Source organism: Ambystoma mexicanum, chromosome 2q (assembly GCF_040938575.1).
Source record: "Ambystoma mexicanum isolate Mex_15411 chromosome 2q, UKY_AmexF1_1, whole genome shotgun sequence".
NCBI lineage: Eukaryota > Metazoa > Chordata > Amphibia > Caudata > Ambystomatidae > Ambystoma > Ambystoma mexicanum.
Window position 1 is genome coordinate 1,303,342,077 of NC_090924.1, and position 20,172 is coordinate 1,303,362,248.

The 20,172-nt window shown below is 46.3% G+C and overlaps 1 protein-coding gene across 2 annotated transcripts in view; it reads left to right on the plus strand.

The window, feature by feature from the left end:
- The window catches only part of CAPN7 (calpain 7), a 578,129-nt gene that overhangs the window by 352,783 nt on the left and 205,174 nt on the right, over positions 1–20,172 (plus strand). The window contains exon 15 of one of the 2 annotated variants that reach the window (XM_069648743.1): positions 3,833–3,968. The exons of the other annotated variant lie outside the window; for it this stretch is intronic. Within the exon in view, the coding sequence (XP_069504844.1) occupies positions 3,833–3,968 (136 nt within the window). The remainder of the gene's footprint in view (positions 1–3,832; positions 3,969–20,172) is intronic. 2 annotated transcript variants of the gene reach the window in all.

Sequence of the window (20,172 nt, forward strand, 5' to 3'; positions counted from 1 at the left end):
ATGAGTAACTGGTCCCCCACGTAACCTAGGGGAACATTCAACTAACGGGAAGATGCCTGAACAAGGGTCACCCAATGAGCTACTTTTTCAAAATGGGCCTCCACAATTTTTTGCCACATTTGTAGACCCCTTATTCCTTCCCTCACTGCCAAACCTAAGCCTCTTTGTCACATCTCATAACCAGTCCTATTGCATTTTATTTTATTTTCCATGCTTTTCTTTGTTTTTAATGCTGAACCTAACCCTCGTATCCAGTTGTTCGCAACTTGTAATTAATCAATTATCAGATCAGGCCCATCTGATCACAAGTGCTTGCTTGCCAGATTTTTTGCGGTGCTTTTTGTTGGGTGGACAGGCTCACAATGGCTAAAACCCATTTGTCTTAGCTAAAGGTCTGATTGTTCTATTCCTTATGTGGCTGTAATTTGGGCAGAAGAATACAAATTATATATGTCCTCTTCTACTCCATTACCAAATAGGCAGTCGAGGTTATTTTGTTGATAGACATTATTTATCTGGCATTTCCAATTAAGGCTCTCAATGAAAGGAGATTGAATTAATGTTCGCTCGTGCCTGTGACTTGTCCACAATCAGCAACTTTTTGGATGGTTACTAACTTGTTTGTGATTTGATGGCATTCGGTTTGCACTGTTTTGCAATATCGATGCACAGAATCGTAGTAGGAATAGCGATGGTACTTATTCGCCGATTTGTTCAAATTTATCAGGGACATTTGCTTGTTGATGTGCGCGAACCACGGTATAAGCAAACAGCTGGCCTCAGATGTAATGACCTGGTCTAAGGGTGGCCAAATTCTGAGCCAACTTGACGGGTTCTAAGATTCTTTCGTCCTCAAATAACCCATGCCCAGTTCTCAATAAACAGAGAACGCGGGTGCTGAATTAGCAAGGCCAAGTAAAAACTTTAAAAATGTATTCTGTACGATTTGGAGGTCAGTCACATCAGCCGTTGCCCATAAGCTAGCCCCATATTTGGCATTAGCGTTAGCGCTATACATTATCAGAAAAGTGCTGATGGGATGACGTTTAGATGTCCATGTCAATCGTGTTAAGTGCCCAAAGCCTGCAACATTATAGTTTTTCTGTTCACAATGTGCTGAGTCCCCTGTAGCCTCGATGTAAATCTGTAGCCAAGGTAATACAAGTTGGTACAAACGCTAATTGTATTATTATCTTCTGTAAAAACAGGCAATCTTAAGATGTTTGCAGCTCGACTGACACAACTAGTACCACTGACATTGAACGGTTAATCATCAGGTCCAAGCTACTCATGTGCACAGCATATGCACCAACCAACTGTTGCAGCGATCAGAACTGTGCCTGGTGCATACGACAGTACTGGAATTTGCATACCGCCCAAATGTGGTGCATCCACCTTACAGTTCACAAGATGTCTGTGGAGATCGTCAATATAGAGCAAAAGCAACAATTAATTAAATCAGCCGGATAGCCTAGGGCACTTAATATAGGCCATAATTTATTCCTTTTTACTCTATGGACTGTGGAACCTATATCCATAAAAAACCACGTGAACGAATATTGAGCCAAGACTGAGCTGATGGAAGGACTTCATTAAGCATGGAGAGAGCAACGGGCTCTACTTTTTGTCTTGCCTGTTCTTTTCTTTTGTAAACATTGTAATTCAATTGAATCAAATAAACAAAAAAAATAAACAAAAGAGCCATGTGAACTACCTCCTTTTTGAGGTGGATACCATCGAAAATGATTATATACAAGTTAAATGCATGTTCTGACGTACCCGGACATACCCTCAACTGGATGGCTTGCCAGTATGTTCTTCCCATCCACCCAATCTTGTAACCGACGCAGTACTACTCTACCAAAGATATTAAAGGTTGAATCAAAAATTGATATAGGTCTATAAGAAGTCTGAGAATCTTTCTGTCCCCTATATATTGGGAAGATTACTGCTTGTTTCCATGTGTATGGTATTGAACCTACCCATAGCGTCTCATTGAAACCAACAGTTAAAAGAGGTACCCAGAGATCGTCTAAGCTGTTAAAAAAAAAATCAACAGGTAATACCATCAGGACCCGGACTTCAGTTCAAAACCTGTTTCTTACTGCAGTCTGAAGCTCCGGTATCGTGAATTTAGGGAATGTTATATGGTATAGCAGTTGAAATGTATTGTTCTGGTCAGTAGTACAAGGAGTTGATAGATGGGCACAGTTTGAATCTATATAAAATGTCTTACAATGGTTTATCCATTCCTAATTGCCATCGAGCTCATTACTGCGAATTGGAAAAACCTTCAAAACATCTCTGCTAAGGGCTGGTGGGACATCATTTGCCGACACACATAGAATTGAATACTGTATGGCTGCGTAACTTGATACTCTGCCCAAACATAACTTGAAATGGGCTCCTTTTACTAATTACTTGGATCATCATAATATGTCTGCACATAGTTCATGAAGTTTCTCTTATGTCTGTAACGCATGCATTTCTTATTAATTATATGCACTGCAAGATTCTTAACTGTTTATGAGCAAACCTATAAACTGTATCCTTTCCTCCCCCTTTTCCTTGTGTACTATGTCTCTTGTTCGTTCCCCAGTCTGTCCAAAACTCAACTTGACAGTCATTGATTATTTTATTATCTCCATGCTTGACCTGGAGTATTCAATTCATCTGTTTGTATCCATTCACTATTAATTGCCATTCAAGATTTTAATGTATTGTCCCAATTCTTCCATCAATGTATATCGCACAGGTCTCTTTATAATTTTCAATCTTACCAATGTTTTGTGATTCATTCTCTAATGTTCAATAAAAATGTATTGAACAGAAACATAAGTCATCGTACTGGTTGGTTTATAATTAGTTAAAATAGCACTTTGTATTGGTCATAAAATGGTTCTGACATAGCCAACTACTACTATAATTGTGGCAAAAAGAACTAACACAGGAGCTAGGTGATCCTCGAGGATGCTATAATGTGAAACACTATCCTCTTCAGATGTCAGATAGATGGTTTATCTATGTTCCAAAAAGTGTAAGGTTCTTTTTATCTGGTTTTGTACACACAGGGCCGAAGATTTTTCTTTCTCCAGAAGTGAGTTTCTGGAGAAAGTGGTAAATTGTGAATGTGTATGTTAGGACTAATCCACAATGTCTTGCTCCCCATTCACAATTTTTGTTTTCAGGGCATTGCTTATGTTCTGGCGCATCTATTAAGCGCATTTCCGTAACTTAATACCAGATCAGTAAAAAGCTGGTATTCCCAGATATATGTGCGAGGGTGTGAAGGTGTTGTCTATGTGCATCTTTATGCAAAGTCAACAAACTTCAAGGTTGTCTTGGAAACATTTGAATGAGAGGTTTGAAATGGTGTGCATATGTGTGAAATAAGAAGGGATATGTGGTAGAGAAATGGTGTGGAGTGTGAGAAATCCTTTTTGTAAACTCTGTATTGTCTTTTTCCTATCAGTAAGGTACTCCATGTCCAACTACCAATTTTTGGTGTATGTGGGCCTTTTATGTCAACCCGGTGTAACTTATGCACAGTTTCAACAGCAATAGGTTACATGTAGGATTTTGGAAATACCATGTTCAGGTGTAATTTACAATGAGGCATAGGAATAAATTACACCTGACTTAACTTGTACCAAAAACAGGATAGTTGGTGAAGTTGCTCGAAAGTTGTAGCAATGGGTGATGACTTTTATAACGTGTGATACAAATTCCTCTTTCTGCTCTGCACTACAATGACAATTGGTATTTGAATACAATGGTTTTGGTCACATCATGCATGTAACCTTAATTGTGCATTGATTGTCTTTTATATTAGCACGTGGGATGCAAAACAAGGTCCTGTGAAAGATGCCTACAGTTTAGCCAATAATCCCCAGTACAGACTGGAGATCAAGTGCCCACAAGGTGGTGCTGCAGTGTGGATCCTTCTCAGCAGACACATCACAGACAAGGTATCTTTTTTCTTCGCAGAATTGTGCATATTATGCATTCAGTGTGTGTTTCCACAAAGCCCAGCATTTTATAGAATTTGCTTATCAGTGGTATATTTAGACAGTTTGGTTGTTGGGGTGTATTTTAATGGTTGCTGAAGCAGGGAGTCAGGTGAGTCTGTTTCGGATGGATGGATGGATGGATGGATGGATGGATGGATGGATGGATGGATGGATGGATGGATAGCTAGATAGATAAGCGAAAGCCTCTTTGAATTACCCATGGCTGACGTTTAATAACGGACGCTGAAAACCAGGCTTAACTCGGCCTTTCCTGATTAAGGATGCTTGAAGCAGCAATGCCATACAGTCATGAAATAAAGAAGGTTCAAGCAATAGATGTTTAAGTTGTAAAAATGTATTAAATACTATGAAACTGTCAGAGGTGAAAACACGAATGGATACAAATGGTTTTCAATAAGGACGTGAAAGTCGGAAAATAAAGGTTCTATTTGTTGAGGTAGAGTTTTGGACAGATGGGCAACGGTATCTTGGGGCTATCACACCTTTTTCTTTAGCTCATTTCAAACCATGCAGTTGCAGATAAACCCCGAACCTTGTTTCACATCCCCGTTTCAGCTCTGTTAAGCAGGCTTGAATGAGGAGAAATCTGCATTCGAGGAAATGCTCCTGTGGATGGAGCTTGCGTGGTCTCCGAGTCCATGTAGTCTATTATGCAAGATTATGGTCCAAATATGTAAACTTGGAGTATAGGACTCTCCAGCAGACACATGTTGCAGAACACGTCCATGTGCGATTCTGCTGATTCTTCTAATGGTAGCTCGAGCTGACTCGAGGCTCACAGTAGATAACAATTCTCCAAGCTGTACAAAGTGCTGAGTTTGGCGCAGCTTCCTTTAGATTGATTGCTGTTGTGGGATCGATCTCTGCAGGTGCACTAGTTACCACTCACGGGTTATTGTGTATTGAATCTAAAGTATCATCATGAAAAAGATGGGTGGCAGCGAGTACACTAATCCCTCAAACTTCCCACAGAGTTTGTAAACAATTAGCACAATGGATTGAGGTTAGGGAAGGTATCTTGCACTCAGAACCCCCTAATTTAGAAAGTCCCCCAGTATCAAGTAGTATATCACTCCGAACAATCGGATACTAATATGGATGGGCTTTATTCTTCAAAGTGGAGACAGCCGACACATGTTTCAACCCCCTTGGTCGTTGTCAAGGCCTACATGGTTTCCAGATATAACCCATTAAATTGGCCGGATGATTTTCCAAATCTATCTATCTGATTGTTCAGAGTGATAAACTACTTGATACTGGTGGACTTTCTTAATTAGGGGGTTCTGACCACGAGATACCTTCCCTAACTTCAATCCATTGTCCTTTAGATTGATGTATAGTTTTCCCAGTCTGATTCGGGTCTTGGGGATGCAGAAGCACACACTTTGCATTTTGGCGAGTTTTTATTTGTGACTATGTGGTATCGGGCAGAGGCTTTTGTGTATTTTAACTTGCTCACTTGTTTGGGGCTAGTGTCTCGTTCCAGTGCCAATTGTGGTCTGGGAACCAACCGCCCTTCTAGGGGACAGTTCTAAGCTTTCCGTAGCTCCTTCTGTGGATCCCAGCAAGTCAGACCAAGATCTTCAGTAATTACAGAAGCGTCCTCCTAGCTCTGGTGACGGTGTTCTGGAACTAAAATAACCTTTCCTGAAAGAAAACATCAGACTAGTAGAAATAAATAGGAAATATATCCTGCAGAGCCGCAGGGGGCCTCTACCTGACATCCTACCCATCCACCATCCCTACAGGCCTCTTGCGAGGGATGTAAAGTGCATCTATAATTATAGGGAGAGCAGGCTGTCTACCAAGTGAAAAAGGGGATTGCTAATAACTTTTGACTCCTGCAATAGATTTAGCTGACATTTTGAAGTCAATTAGGGACGCCCCCCAGACTGCAGAGTTTGGTAAAGTTACAGCCTACTTTCCATTCATTTTCCCATGGACAAAATAGGTCAGTTTTTGCCGGACCCCACAGCCCAAACCGATGGACAGAATTGGACCCGGTCTGAAACAACTTGGGCATGAAGTGTTGACTTGAGGCGTTTTTGTGTTTTAGGGTTATTCCATCCTGTAGTTTTTAAAATATTTGATGGAGAAGGGGATGACCCCCTTCTCCAAAACAGATAGCTATATCTTGGGTAAATTGCAGAGAAGCTGGGTGTTTATAAATGAAACAGCCACCATCTTTGTTTTTAGAAAAGCATTTTTTTAAAACTGTTTTTACCTATTTTTATGGCTTTAATATAACTGCAGATAGCCATGGGTATCTGCAGTTCTGTACCCACAGCTATAAAAATGAATACATATAGATATTTATACAGCTACAGTGAAGTTGGGTGTGAAAAATCATTGGCTAACACAATAGGTATCGGGGTCTCCCATCCATGCAGTAACCAGGACAGACTTTGCTTAGCTTCAAAGCGAGGAAGGGGCCAACCCTCTTAGGCCATGCTGCTCTAAGTGGTATAGTGATCTGGTAGTGTTCTAAAATGGACAGTGGGCATGGCCGAAGTCAGTGCGCTATGGCTATGGCCATGGCCGAGGGCCATAGCTTGGGGTCTGGTAGCGTGTTAAAATGGACAGTGGGCATGGCCGTAGGCTGTGGCCACTGGCCATGTGCAGAAAAATCTCATTGGAATAGCAAAATCCTTGAAAATCATGGGGAAAACATCAGTTGCAGGGACTTTAAGGCAACAAAACCCCTGTAATTCAGCTAAACCCACCTTAACTTCACGCCACCTGTTGCACAGCCTAAGACCTCAATGATGGCCACAATGATGAAATGACTGGTGACAACACTGGTGACATCATTGGTGACCTCGCTAATAACATCATATATGACATCAATAATTAAGCAATATGCCCCAAGCGGCGGGGGCATTACCTGACTCTGTAATGCCCCCACCGCAAGGGGCGTATTGCTATTAGTACCCCGGCCCGCAAGATCTGCAAGACCGGGGTACTAAAATAATTTTTTTTCTGTCCCGAAACGCTGCAGCATTTCGGGACAGAAAAAAAAAACAGAAAATGGACGCCGGGGAAGGGAAAACGGAGTCAGTTTTCCCTTTCCATGGCGGCCATCGGGAGCAGACGCGCTGGGAACACTTCCGATCCCAGCGCGTCCGCTCCCGGAAAAATAAAGAGAAGAAGGTAAGTGGGGCCCACTCAGTCTCTACACGGCTGGAGGCTGCCATCGTCCCCCACCGGGGACAAAGCAGGCTGAAGGTAAGTGGGTTTGGGAGGGTGGAGAGGGGGAAGACAAACAAACAAAAAAAACATACCTGAATCCCCTCATTTTAGGGATTGGACTGCCTTTCAGTTACGATTGTGTTTGATTCAGAAGGGCCTAAAGACTATTTGCACTACCTGCTTCCTCCCCTTTTTAGGTTGTGGACCCATTTCAGGCATTAGCCTTTAGACCCCATTGGTCTTGTATATATGTATATAAATAGGATTGTGCTGGCTTAGAAGTATTACTGTGATTTTATTTGTGTGTTGAAACTCAAAGGCCTTGAAATAAATGTATTTGTATTTTTAATATTTATATATACACCTGATTGGGAGTGATTTGTAAGTGTCCTTTACTCTGTGTGCTCATTGAGGTCTTTGTCACCCTCGTCCCTCCTGAGACCTAGTCTTGACTGCCGCCAATGCTACTTTGATTGGTCTGGCTTGTCCAGGAAGGTTACCCTGTTCAAAGAAACTAGGCTGGCCTTCTAAACCTCGGCCCACCCGGTCAGAGTTCAGAAATCTGTCTTAACAAATTGGTGTACAGCGGTGGGATAGGACTGAAGGTATCCAGTGTTGCACACTACTGAAGGCATTTCAGATTACCCCTACCCAGGACACATAGTGACTTTGTAGTGATAACTGTAAAGGCCATAGACCTATCTAAATATAATGGAAACAAGTACCTTTTATAACCTTGAATGCTTCTAAATCAGAAACATTGAGAAAGGTTTACCTACTCAAGGTACAACATTGGAAATGATTCAGAAAATCATGGAATGGCAAGTGTTGCAACTCAGTGCCGTAGCCTCTGATGAGAGTGCAGAAGGAGGTGGGGCGCCTGCCACTGGCAGAACTGATAGTTCTGTCGCTGCCCTCATTCATGGTGCCCATGAGGACCTAGATGATCTAATGTCCAATGTTTCCTCTGCAAGTTCTGATGCTGAGGCCATGCTGGACTTCAAGAAGCAAGAGCTACTATTTAGGCAGAAGGAGCTTGAATTTCACATGGCTAAGCTGAAAGTGGAGCAGGCAGAAAAACAGGACAGGGGATCACCAGTTGGAACAGGCCATGCTTCAAGTTTCAAATGGATCCAAGGGATATGGATATGGACATGGGTCTGGGTCCTCCTCTCATCCAAGAATTCCTAAAGATCTGCTCAGTGTGTATGATGAGAAGAATGACATTATGGACTGGTTAAATGCATTTGAGTATGCATTTGAGGTTCAGGAGGTTGTAAATGCTGATAAGATTGCATGGTTGCTCACCAGACTACCCCATTCTGGTTCCAGTGCTATTATGGAAATGTCAAAAGCTGCAGGAGTAGATTTTGCAATGTTGAAGCAAACTCTCATCTTAAAGTTTGGGAAGACTCCTGCCCAATACTTGAAGAGGTTTAGAGAGTACAAAAATAAGGAAGGAAGTACTTGGGTGTCATATGTGACTGATTCTTTAAAGAACTTGACTGGCTGGGTTGAAGGCTATACGGTCTCCACCTTCGAGGGTATGATATGTCTTGTCATGCTTGAACATATTTTTGCATCTTGTTCTCCTGAGCTTAAGCAGAATTTGGCAGATTCAGTAAGATCCTAAGAAACCATAGCATCGGATTTGTGTGTCACATAGTGTCCCATAAGGACAAGACTCATCCTGGTAAGCAGGAGGAGGGGGAAAAGTCCAAAGATAAGGAGGGGGATACAACTTCCTCCCAAAAGAGCCACAAAAAGAAATGTAAGGGTAAGTCACAAGAGAACACACAGGGTAGTGGAGGTTATCCTCCAAAACAGAACTCTCGTTACAGTAAGCCTCCCTATGTCCCAAGGCCCAGTGGATATTGTGCGGCTTGTGGAGCAGGTGACCATGTGAAGGGGGTCCCCAGATGTAAGGTCGAAACCTTGGGGATCCACTCTGCTAATCTGGCCTTCTCCTCCTATGAGGAAGAAGGTATTACAGGGGCATCCTTCTCCTCACACTCCTTCCCCAGTGGGATAGATTCTGAGGTCGTTTTTGTTTCCCTGGGTTCCTGGGAGCTTAAAGTCTCAGAGGCTTATGCTAGAATTCCTGATAATACCAAACACTACTTTAAGGGCAGTGTTCTGATTAATGGAGTAGATACTCCTGCCCTTAGGGATAGTGGGTGCAGCATAACTGTAGTGGATTCTACCTTAGTTGACCCAGAGGAAGATGCCAGAGCTCCTCTGTTACCCACTAAATTGGCTGATGGCCCTCCTCTCAAGTTCCCATTTATGCCTGTAAATCTTACTATAAATGATAGTGGTCAGGATTCCAGTGAGCATTCAGAGGGATGTCCCAGGAAAGGTCTTGCTGGGGAATGATCTCGGAGCATTAGGGCTCGTGGGAGACACCACAGAGAAACCATGCACAAGGTCCCAAACAAGTGCTGCACTGGCCAAGTCCAATGCCATGCCAAGCCAAAGGGGAAACCCGAGGCTAAAGGAGTCAAGAAAGACATAGGAGGGAAAGAACATTTCTGATGCTTGTTAATCTGCTTAGAATCACATGCTGTGCATATGGTCTGACATCCAGTGGTAACCGCGGAGTATTGCATCTTGTCTTTCGGGGGACCGAAAGGGGACGTCGGCATAGGCGTGTCTGATACACTATCCCTATCGTGACCTGTGTAGTACCCAAAATCCCTCACGCGCTGAGGTCCCTCAGATTGTTTTTTTCCGCCCAGATAACTGGTCGCCCTATAGCGGAGCTCTTCATGAGACATTGTTTATCTTACTGAATTATCGGTTATTTCCCGTTAAGTCCCTTCGCCCATCAAGAACATCTTCAACGAAGACTACGGGGGAATGGTCTAGGGCTGTGGGTTCCGGCGCCTAAGATCCGGCGTTCAGACTTCCACGTGGTCGGGCCTTCTGGCCGGCCTACACAGTAGGGAGAGTGGGCTTGGGGTTTGCCATACTGTTATTATGTCTTTCCTCTTTTCCACTGCTTTCCTTTTTGGTCTGGCCACCCTTCCCTTCTGCTATGGAAAGGACTCCATTTAGATTGTGTGTAGGGTCAGATATCCGTGGAAAGACGTCGCTTGTCTCCCCCTAGAGCACGACGAGAAGCAGTGTTCGGCGTGTAAACTCCTTAAACCTAAAACCCTTAAAGAGCGCCGGTTGAAGCAGTGGGCCGCGTACGGAATGTCACGCGTGGAGCCTCCCTCCCCTGCCGCGACACCAGCCGAAAGTGTCGGGGGTACATCGGATGACCAAACGTCCAACGTGGACTTTATAGACCTTGAGGCAGACTATTCTAGGGCCGCCACGCCCGTCCCCGACCCTTCCAGGCTCGACTCCGGTCTTGGTACAGGGACCACACCCAGTGACAGGGGTGTACAATCGCACCACACAAAGCACACAACCCGAGCGCCCTCCTCGACGACTTTGTCGAAGAAGGCGAAAGCACCAACGGGTCCGCCGGACACTTCGGCGACGCCCACGGATCGGTCTGATCCGAAGCCTTCCCCGCATCCGCAGCAGCGCATGACGACTGGGCGTAAGAAACATAACAAGGGCGCTACTCCCCAAACTACACGCACTGAAGTTTCAGAACAAGAAACTTCGACGGATTCCAAGGTTCCCAAGGACCGTACAGGCCCGAAAACTACGAGTAGACCTCTACCTGAGAAGCCATCCGCTGGCCCTTCTGGAGCCGCGGAAGACATTTTCACTGCCGACGCATCATCGGAGGCATTGTCTCCCGAGGATTCGGTGACTATCCGTAAGAGCGTCAATAGAATTGCTACGGCGGTGGGCCTAGTACCGGTTCCGCCCACAGTTATGGGCCAATCCGCCGAAAAGTTTTCCACTGATTGGGAAGACGATCCTGAAGACTCTTAAGAAGAAAGCCAGTTACCCCTCGCAAGCACCCTGAGGAGATCCTCTCAACGCCTTAGGACGGAGAACACGGTTCCTACTCAGCTAGGTTCATTTGGGTCATCCAAGTGGACCACGGAGCAATTCGAGGGGTGTATGGATCGGCTGGAGCGGTTTTTCAGGGCTTCTGATCAACCTCCACCGAAAAAAGCTTCGGTAGACCCTAACCCTCAAACACAAAATGTCCAACACCTAGATGTCCAACACCAAGTTGACTATCAATAAGATGTCCAGATGGACACGTATAGAGACATATATACAGAAGAAGAGGAGTCTTCTTTTCTGGACAACTATGGGGAAGATCAAGGGGCAACGGACAACTGGGAGGACTCCCAGCAGAACGATCACAACTCGGATATCGTTTGCCTCGACTCGGCCCACCCCCCCCCCCCCCATCCACCCTGATTCGACAAGCTTCCCCGGTGGATGATCAAATGGCTTTCAACAACATGTTGAAAAAAGCAGCGGAATTCTTTAAAATTGCCACGCTGGAAGCCCTGCCCGAACAAGATTTTGCGGAGGACATTATTAATGAAAAGCCTCCGGCAAGCCAGTCTATCCCTCTCTTGAGCTCTGTAAAGAGATGGCTGGCCCCTTCCTTACTCACACCCGCTCAGACTAGGGCTGTGAACACAAGGGTCGAAAACCCTTTCCGACCCTCCCCCACCGACCCGCTTTATATCAAAGGACACGCAATCCCAGACTCGCTGGTGGTGACCAACACTCGCAAGAGAGCAGGGGTTCCCCTTGCCACGGGAGAGTCACCCCCGGACAAGGAGTCCAAAAGGTTGTATGCCTTAGGCAAACGGGTTACGTCGGCGGCGACCTATACTGTCTGGATTGCCAATAACACGAAGTTACTGACAAGCTACGTCGACGCCCAATGGAACCTACTCCAGGAAGGACTTCAAGAGGTTCCGGAACCAACCAGAGCCAAGCTTCTCACATTGTCTCGGAGGGCAAACTTGCCAATCAGAATGTGGTAAAGAATACCCTGGACACCGCAGAGACAGCAGGCAGGTCTCTCGCACAGGGTACTCTCCTAAAGAGGCACGCGTGGCTGCGCATGTCGGGCTTCAGGCCTGAGACCCAGGCATCCATTATCAACAAACCCATCGAAGAGGCCAACCTCTTCGGGAAGGCGGTAGACGATGCATTGGAGACATGGAGCATGAGACTATTAAGTCACTGCACCAAATTTCCCAGAAACCCTCTTCACAGAGGGGCAGTAATTCTCGGCGGTCCTTTCGAGGACAAGCCTGCGCCGCTCAAAATAATTTCGGCACGGGCAACTTCAACTCAAGTCAACCTGAGAGGGGTCAGAAGCGCGGAAAGAATAGAAGCAGAGGCTCCAATTCCAGAGGAGCGTCAACTTCGGGTCAGAAATGACCACCAAGTCCAGGTCCCCTCCCATGTCTCCCCGGTCGGGGGGCGATTAACATCTTTCCTCAAGGCATGGGAGGGGATAACTTCAGACCAGTGGGTCTTAAAGACGGTCGCCCACGGTTACTGCGTAGAATTCGCCCGACCTCCACAGTTCAGACCGCCGAAACATCGACGCCTTTCACTGGAACATCTGCAGATCCTGATCCAAGAGGTAGAAGCGCTGCTGGGAAAGGACGCCATAGAAGCCGTCCCGATTCTTCAGGTAAACGAGGGCATCTATTCAGTGTACTTCCTTGTACCCAAAAAGCATCTCACCTTGCGTCCTGTTCTAGACCCGCGCCCAGCGAACAAGTTCATAAAGCCCCAGAGGTTTTGCATGGTAACACTGCAAGAGGTGATCCCATTGCTAAAACAGGGGGACTTCATGACAACATTGGATATGAAAGATGCATACTTTCATATTTCAATGCTGCCAGCGCACAGAAAATTCCTAAGGTTTGTGATTCAGGACAAACGCTACCAGTTCAAGGTACTCAACCTTTGGCATAGCCTCGGCACCTACTGTTCAGCCTGGGATTTTCTATCAACAAAAAGAAATCCAGCCTAGCCCCCAGCCAAGTAAAACAGTTCCTGGGGCTCTAATTCATACGGAAGACGGGCTAGTCTTCCCTTCCAGCGAGAGGGTTCAGAACATGCTCTCTCAGGTTCCTCAGTATGTAGCCAGTCGAGAGGTGACGGTACGCAAAGCTATGCGTTTGCTAGGGATGATGGCGTCGTGCATATACTTGGTCCCCCATGCAAGAGTGGCTCAACAGCCAGTGGTGTCAGGCCAGCGGACAATGAGAAGATCTGTTAGTTGTCTCGCCAGCCCTCGTTCTCTCTCTGCAGTGGTGGTTGAGGGAGAACCTCTTGAAGGGGAAAACCTTCACCACCCCTGCAGTGGAAGCCACACACTCTCACGACAGACGCATCTCCCACAGGGTGGGGGGCTCACCAGCTTCAACAGACAGCGCACGGAGTGTGGTCCCCTCAGGTAGCGTCCAACCATATAAACCTACTAGCAGTGTTCAAAGCATTGAAAGCCTTTCAGGAGCAACTGCAAGGAAAGACAGTGCTGGTCCTAACCGACAGCACAACAGCAATGTATTACCTGAACAAACAGGGGGGCACTCACTCTCCAGGGCTATCCAAGCTGTCCCAAAACATCTGGATAAGGGCTCTCAAACACAAGATGTTCCTGATATCCCAACATGTTCCAGGGGAACTCAATCTTCAGGCAGACGTACTCAGCAGAGATTTTCCTCTGCCAGAAGAGTACGAATGGCGACTGCACGAAGAAATTGTTTCCAACGTCTTCGCAGAATGGGGGTTTCCAGAGATCGACCTGTTCGCTACTCAGGAGAACGCCCAATGCCAAGATTACGCCTCCAGGTACCCCCAGAACCGATCCAAGGGGAACGGTCTCTGGATAACTTGGTCGGGGAAATTTGTCTACGCTTTTCCCCCCGACTCCCCTTCTGAACAAGATAGTACACAAGATGCACCAGGAACCAGTCACCATGATTCTGGTGGCTCCCATGTGGGCCCGCCAACCTTGGTTCGCGCACCTGATGGAAATGTCCCTCTCCCCACCAGTCAAGCTGCCCTGCCCGTACAACATGTCTCAGGACAGGGGAGGAGACTCTGCACCCATTCCCACAAACTCTGAACTTAGCAGCTTGGCTCCTGAGGTCATAGAGTTTGGACATCTGCAACTCCCTCAAAGATGCATGGACATACTGAGGGAGGCAAGAAAGCCTAACACACGTTATTGCTATGCCAGCAAATGGAAACGTTTTGTCATCTGGTGCAGTTCCAAAGGCGTCAATCCCACCGATTGCTCGCCTTCACACATTGCGTTATATCTAACCCATCTGTTGGACTCTGGGTTAGTCTTCAATTCCTTAAAGGTTCACGTAGCGGCGTTGTCACCCTACACCACGTCACAGCAGAAGGTGTCGTGGTGGAAAATACCTGTGATTAAAGCCTTTATGGAAGGGGTTAAAAGAATGTATCCCCCCCATCACTCACACAGCCCTTGGGTGGGATCCAACTGTGGTTTTAACTAGGCTCATGGGACCCCGTTTTGAGCCTATGCATAAATCTAGTCTGAAAGACCTGACTTACAAGACAGCCTTTCTAGTAGCTATCACTTCTATCAGAAGAGTTAGCGAACTACAGGCCCTCGGTTTTGAACCCCTTTGTTACAGTCCACAAAGATAAGATAGTTCTGCGCACTCATCCCAGATTTGCGTGGAAATTTATTTCGAAGTTCCATGTGAACCAGTAAATCGAACTACCCACGTTCTTCCAGAGACCTACTAACATGGCCGAAAGAAGCCTTCACACACTAGATGTGCGTAGGGCAGTCCTATTCTACATGGATAGAACTAAACCACTGAGGAAAACTAAACAATTCTTTGTTTCAGTGGCAGCTGGTAGAGAAGGGGATCCTGCCTCTAGATCAGCAATATCAAGGTGGATTGTCAAATGCAATACACTATGTTACACTCTTGCAAAGAGAGAACTGCCCTTCAAACCTAGAGCACATTCTACTCGAGGCACTGGGGCATCCATAGCATTCATTGCAAATGTTCCCCTAGAGTCCATTTGCAAAGCGGCAACCTGGAGTTCTGTACACACCTTTACAAAACACTATTGCCTAGATACTCATTCTAGGTCTGATTCTCAGGTGGGACAAGCAGTACTAAGACATCTTTTTTCTACTGTTCCTTCTCACAACCTACCTCCAACTCCGGGTACTGCTCGCTAGTCTATGCACAGCATGTGATTCTAAGCAGATTAAAAAGCATCAGAAGACATGCATTACTTACCGTAAAAGCATTTCTGATGATTGTATCTGCTTAGATTCACATGCCCGCTCCCTGCCTCCCCGCTCTGGGTGGAAGGAACATAGACTTCTTACTACTTTCTCTCTTCATGTACTCACTCACTATAGCCTTGGGCTCCCTCATGGCAGAAAAAATACAATCGGAGGGACCTCGGCGCGTGAGGGATTTTGGGTACTACACACGTCACGATAGGGATAGTGTTTCAGACACACCTATGCCGACATCCCCTTTCGGTCCCCCGAAAGACAAGATGCAATACTCCACGGTTACCACTGGATGTCGGACCATATGCACAGCATGTGAATCTAAGCAGACACAATCATCAGAAATGCTTTTACGGTAAGTAATGCATGTCATTCCCCCTAACTCACCTACCACTGAGGTGGAGGTAGTTGGTCAAACACCTGGACCTGAGGAGGTAGGGGTGTTACCTGAAGTGTTTGATCCCAATGACCATCCTCAACTACAATACTTGTTGGTGGAAGGTGGTCCTGACAGGATTGAATTCAGTAAGAGCCAACGTGAGTGCCCAACTGTTAAGCTAACCTGGACTCTGCCGGGGCGTTGGGGCATGGTTGGAACCCTCCCAGGGGTGAAATGCGTCCTTCGATGCGCTGGCCGTCAACACCAGTGACCGCAGCAGGATTGTCTGAGGGTCGCGCACCTGTGTGAATACAAGAGGAACATTGCGTGCTGCTGGCTTTGACCTGCGCCCCTTTCTGTCCATCCCCCAGGACTGTATGCTGATAAGTGTGCTGTCCTGGTTGGCTCACCTTTTAGTAGAGTCTGTGGGCACTCTGTCCTGCTACTTCTGGCAGGGGCGCTTGATTCCCAAGGACAGAGTTCCTTCACTGGTCCTTTTGCGGGCAGAAGTCCAGCCCTAATGTGACTACCCGGTTCTTTTGGTAAGTAGTGCTCTGAATCTTCTTTTGCGCGTTGGTTTTCAGCCTTTCTTGCTTGGCTTTAGAAGGGTTATGGTAAGTAGTGTTCTTATTATTGTCTGTCTTCTTTGCATGTTAATTTACAGCTTTTCCTTGCTTGGTGCTGTATTATTCATCTTTCACTATATTTCGCTTGCTTGGTTCCCTGACAAGTGTCCCGTCTATTGTCCGTACCTTTAGTAATTCTGTTCTTGCTTTCTTCCCTGTGTAGGTGATGAAAGTGGGTCCCTGGAGCTGCGAGGACGGATACGGTGTACGGAGTGATTGGAAAAGTGAATCCACGATTGCAGGTAACAGGCGAGTTTTATTATAGCGCTGCGTGTGTGCTTTTAACTGCTGCGCACTCCCAGTTGTTGCAATGCGCTAACCTTTTCTTGTCTTCTTTTGTTGCAGCGATCGGACTCGCTGAAGAAGGCCGAGAAGAAATGGAGTGGAGCGTCGGATGCAGGGTGAGTATTTCTCTGCAGCTTCGATCGTCGGTAAGCGTCACTTTGCGTGAAAGCAAGTTAACGTGATGCGCTGGCTCCAAGGATGGAGCGGCTTATATAGCTGAGCTCCGTAGCCACGCCCATTAGCTTGCTCAGCCTGCCACGCCCCACCTCGCCTTAGTCCCTGGCATTTCAAACTGGCCCAAGAAGGCCACACACAGTACCTTGCAAATAGGGGCCTGGAAAATAAGGGCCCAATGGTGTTACTGCAACCAAACATCAGTTCCCCAAATGAGCTTGGTGCCAGAGGCGCCAAGACAAAGTCCAGCCTGGCCCCCTGTGTCTGCTTGACCCGAAGGGACACAGATAAGTCACTCCTCGGTTTGGTACCATGGCACCCATCATCCGGGGGTATCTATGCATATGCCCCAGGGTGTGTGGTCGTGACAGCACTCCCCCTAAAGGTCCCTCCTAAGGATGATCCTCTCGCTGGTCCTGGTTTGGTTGGGTTATTTTGATGAAAAAGTCTGATTAATCGTGGGACATGGACATATTCACTGGGTTCCCAGGTCCGGGCTTGGGGTACGTACCCTTTCCAATCAATGAGATAGTAGAACATGGATCGGACCCATTTGGAGTCTAAGATGTTCTTGACTTCGAATTCAGGTTCTCCGTTCACTATCGCAGGATCCGGTGGCGTGTCGTTCCATGTTCCAGACTGTACTGGTTTCAGGAGAGAAATATGGAATACAGGGTGGATTTTCATGTTTGGTGGCAAGTCTAGTCTCATGGCGACAGGATTGATTATAGCCTTGATGGTTTAGGGTCACAAGTATCGGGGGCTGAATGCCTGTGGCCCCTTCATGGGAATGTATTTGGTCACCAACCATACTCTGACTCGGACTTGGTAGTTTGGAGCCCTTTTTCGATGTTGGTCCGCAAAGTGCTTTTGCTTTTCTTTGGCCTTGGTTTGTTGTTTTGCGGCTTCCTTGAGAACCCAGGTAATGGTCTTGTGTAACATGTTCACTGCCGGCATTTCCAATGATTCAGGTGGGTCAAAGACGGATGTTCGTGGTTGTCGTCCGTACATAATGAAGAATGAACTTTGCCCCACACTGGTGTGGATACAGTTGTTGTATGCATACTCTGCTAAACATAGTAGGTCTTTCCAGGAGTCCTCAGTTTGTTGTAGCATGCACCTAATATATTGTTCCAGCGTTTGATTGGTTCGTTCGGTCTGACCATTGGTTTGAGGATGATGGCTGGTGTATAACCAAAGGTCGATCTTAGCGAGTTTGCAGCACCTTCTCCAGTATGTGGACACAAAGTGACTGCCCCGGTCCGATATCAACACCGATGGAAAGCCATGCAGCCTAACCACTTGTTCCAGAAACACAGTGGCTAGGGCGGATGCAGTTGGAAGACCTTTCAAAGGAATAAAATGGGCCATCTTGGAGAACAAGTCTACAATGACTAAGATGGTGTTGTACCCATTACAGGAAGGGAGATCTGTGATAAAGTCCAACGACGGAGTGTGCCATGGAGCGGGTGGTACCATCAGAGGACAAAGGAGACCTGCAGGACTTTGTTTTTGGGATTTGTTCTGTGCACAAACACCGCAGGTTGTGATGAACCGGGCCACATCTCTCCGCCAGGTTGGCCACCAGTTGTTCTTTTTAATCTTGGCTAAGGTCTTGGTTATTCCGGGATGCCCTTCCACTAACGAATCGTGGTAGCTTGTGATAATCTTGTTTTTGTTATTTTTCTGGAATGTAGAGTCGTCCTTGATAGAACGGCAGGTTGTCCACAATGGTTTATCTTTCTCCTTTTGCCGTCCATTCTTGTTGTGCCTTTTGATCCATAAGCTGTTGGAGATTGTATTTTAAGTCATCCAAGGGGGAAGCCGCAGTAATTGTGCCTAGGATCCTTCCTTTTGGGATGATTGCCACTGGGTCCGGTGCTGCGAAAGCATCCTCATCCTTACTCATTCGGATAGGGCGTTTGCTTTCCCATTGCGTACTCCGGGTCTGTAGGTAATGGTGAAATCGTTTTCGGCAAAATAAAGCGCCCAACGGAGTTGACATGAGGACTGAGCTTTAGCAGTTTTCAGCTATTGCAAGTTACGGTGATCCGTGATTACGGTGACTGTGTGTCTAGCTCCCAAAAGGTAGTGCCTCCAGGCTTTAAATGCTGCCTTAATGGGCAGCAATTATTTGTCTGTAATTGCGTAATTTAATTTGGGGGTGGTGAACTTGCGTGACCAGAATGCAACGGGGTGTAACTGTCCGGTATCAGGGTTCCGCTGAGACAGAACTGCTCCCATGGCTATGTTGGAAGCATCAGTTTCGCCTATATATGGAAGATCAGGTCGAGGATGTCGCAAAATGGGCGCTGAAGTGATTGCCTGTTTTAATTTCAGGAAGGCTTTGTCGGCTTCTGCAGACCAATGGAACTGTTTGTTCTTCCGTAACAAATAGGTAATTGGGTGGACGATCTGGGAAAATTCCGGGATGAATCAGTGGTGAAAATTAGCGAATCCGAGCATGCTCTGAACTCCTTTTATGGATGTTGGTGAGGGCCAGTTAAGAATAGCGTCCACTTTGGTGTGTCCATACGCACGCCTTTGGGAGTGAGAATGAATCCAAGGAATTCAACTTCTGTTACATGGAAGAAGCATTTTTCTAATTTGGCGTACAGCCGATGCGGTCAGTTTCTCCAGAACTGCTCGGACGTGGACAACATGGTCTTCTTTTGTAGCTGAGTAAATTAGGATATCGTCTATGTACACTAGTGCACAGACATCTAATAGCTTGCAGAGGATGTCATTCATGAAGAATTGGAACGCCACAGGGGCGTTACAAAACCCAAAGGGCATAACCTGGTACTCAAAAAGACTGTATTTCGTGCGGAAAGCCGTTTTCCACTCGTCCCCCTTTTTAAATCTTACTAGGTGATAGTCCCCTCGTCTAGTTTTGTGTAAATGCGGGCGTCCTTGACCTGATCTAAGACTTCCGGGATAAGGGGCAATGGATACTGGTTTTTCTCTGTGATCTGGTTAAGTGATTTGTAGTCGATACAAGTTCTTGGGTCACCCTCCTTTTTTGGCACAAAAAAGAGGGGCGAGGCTGCAGGTGACTTGGACGGGTGAATGAAGCCGTTTGCCAGATATTGATCTAGATACGTCTTTAAGTGCTGGTTCTCCTGTTCAGTTAGAGCATAAATCCGGCTGCATGGAATTTGAGCTCCGGGTATGAGATCTATCTGGCAGTTGTAAGGTCTGTGTGCAGGTAGTATTCGCCTGCTCCTTCTGGAACACGTCCATGTAGTCCATGTATTCGGGTGGTAGAGTTCCGGTTAAAGTCAACATGATTCC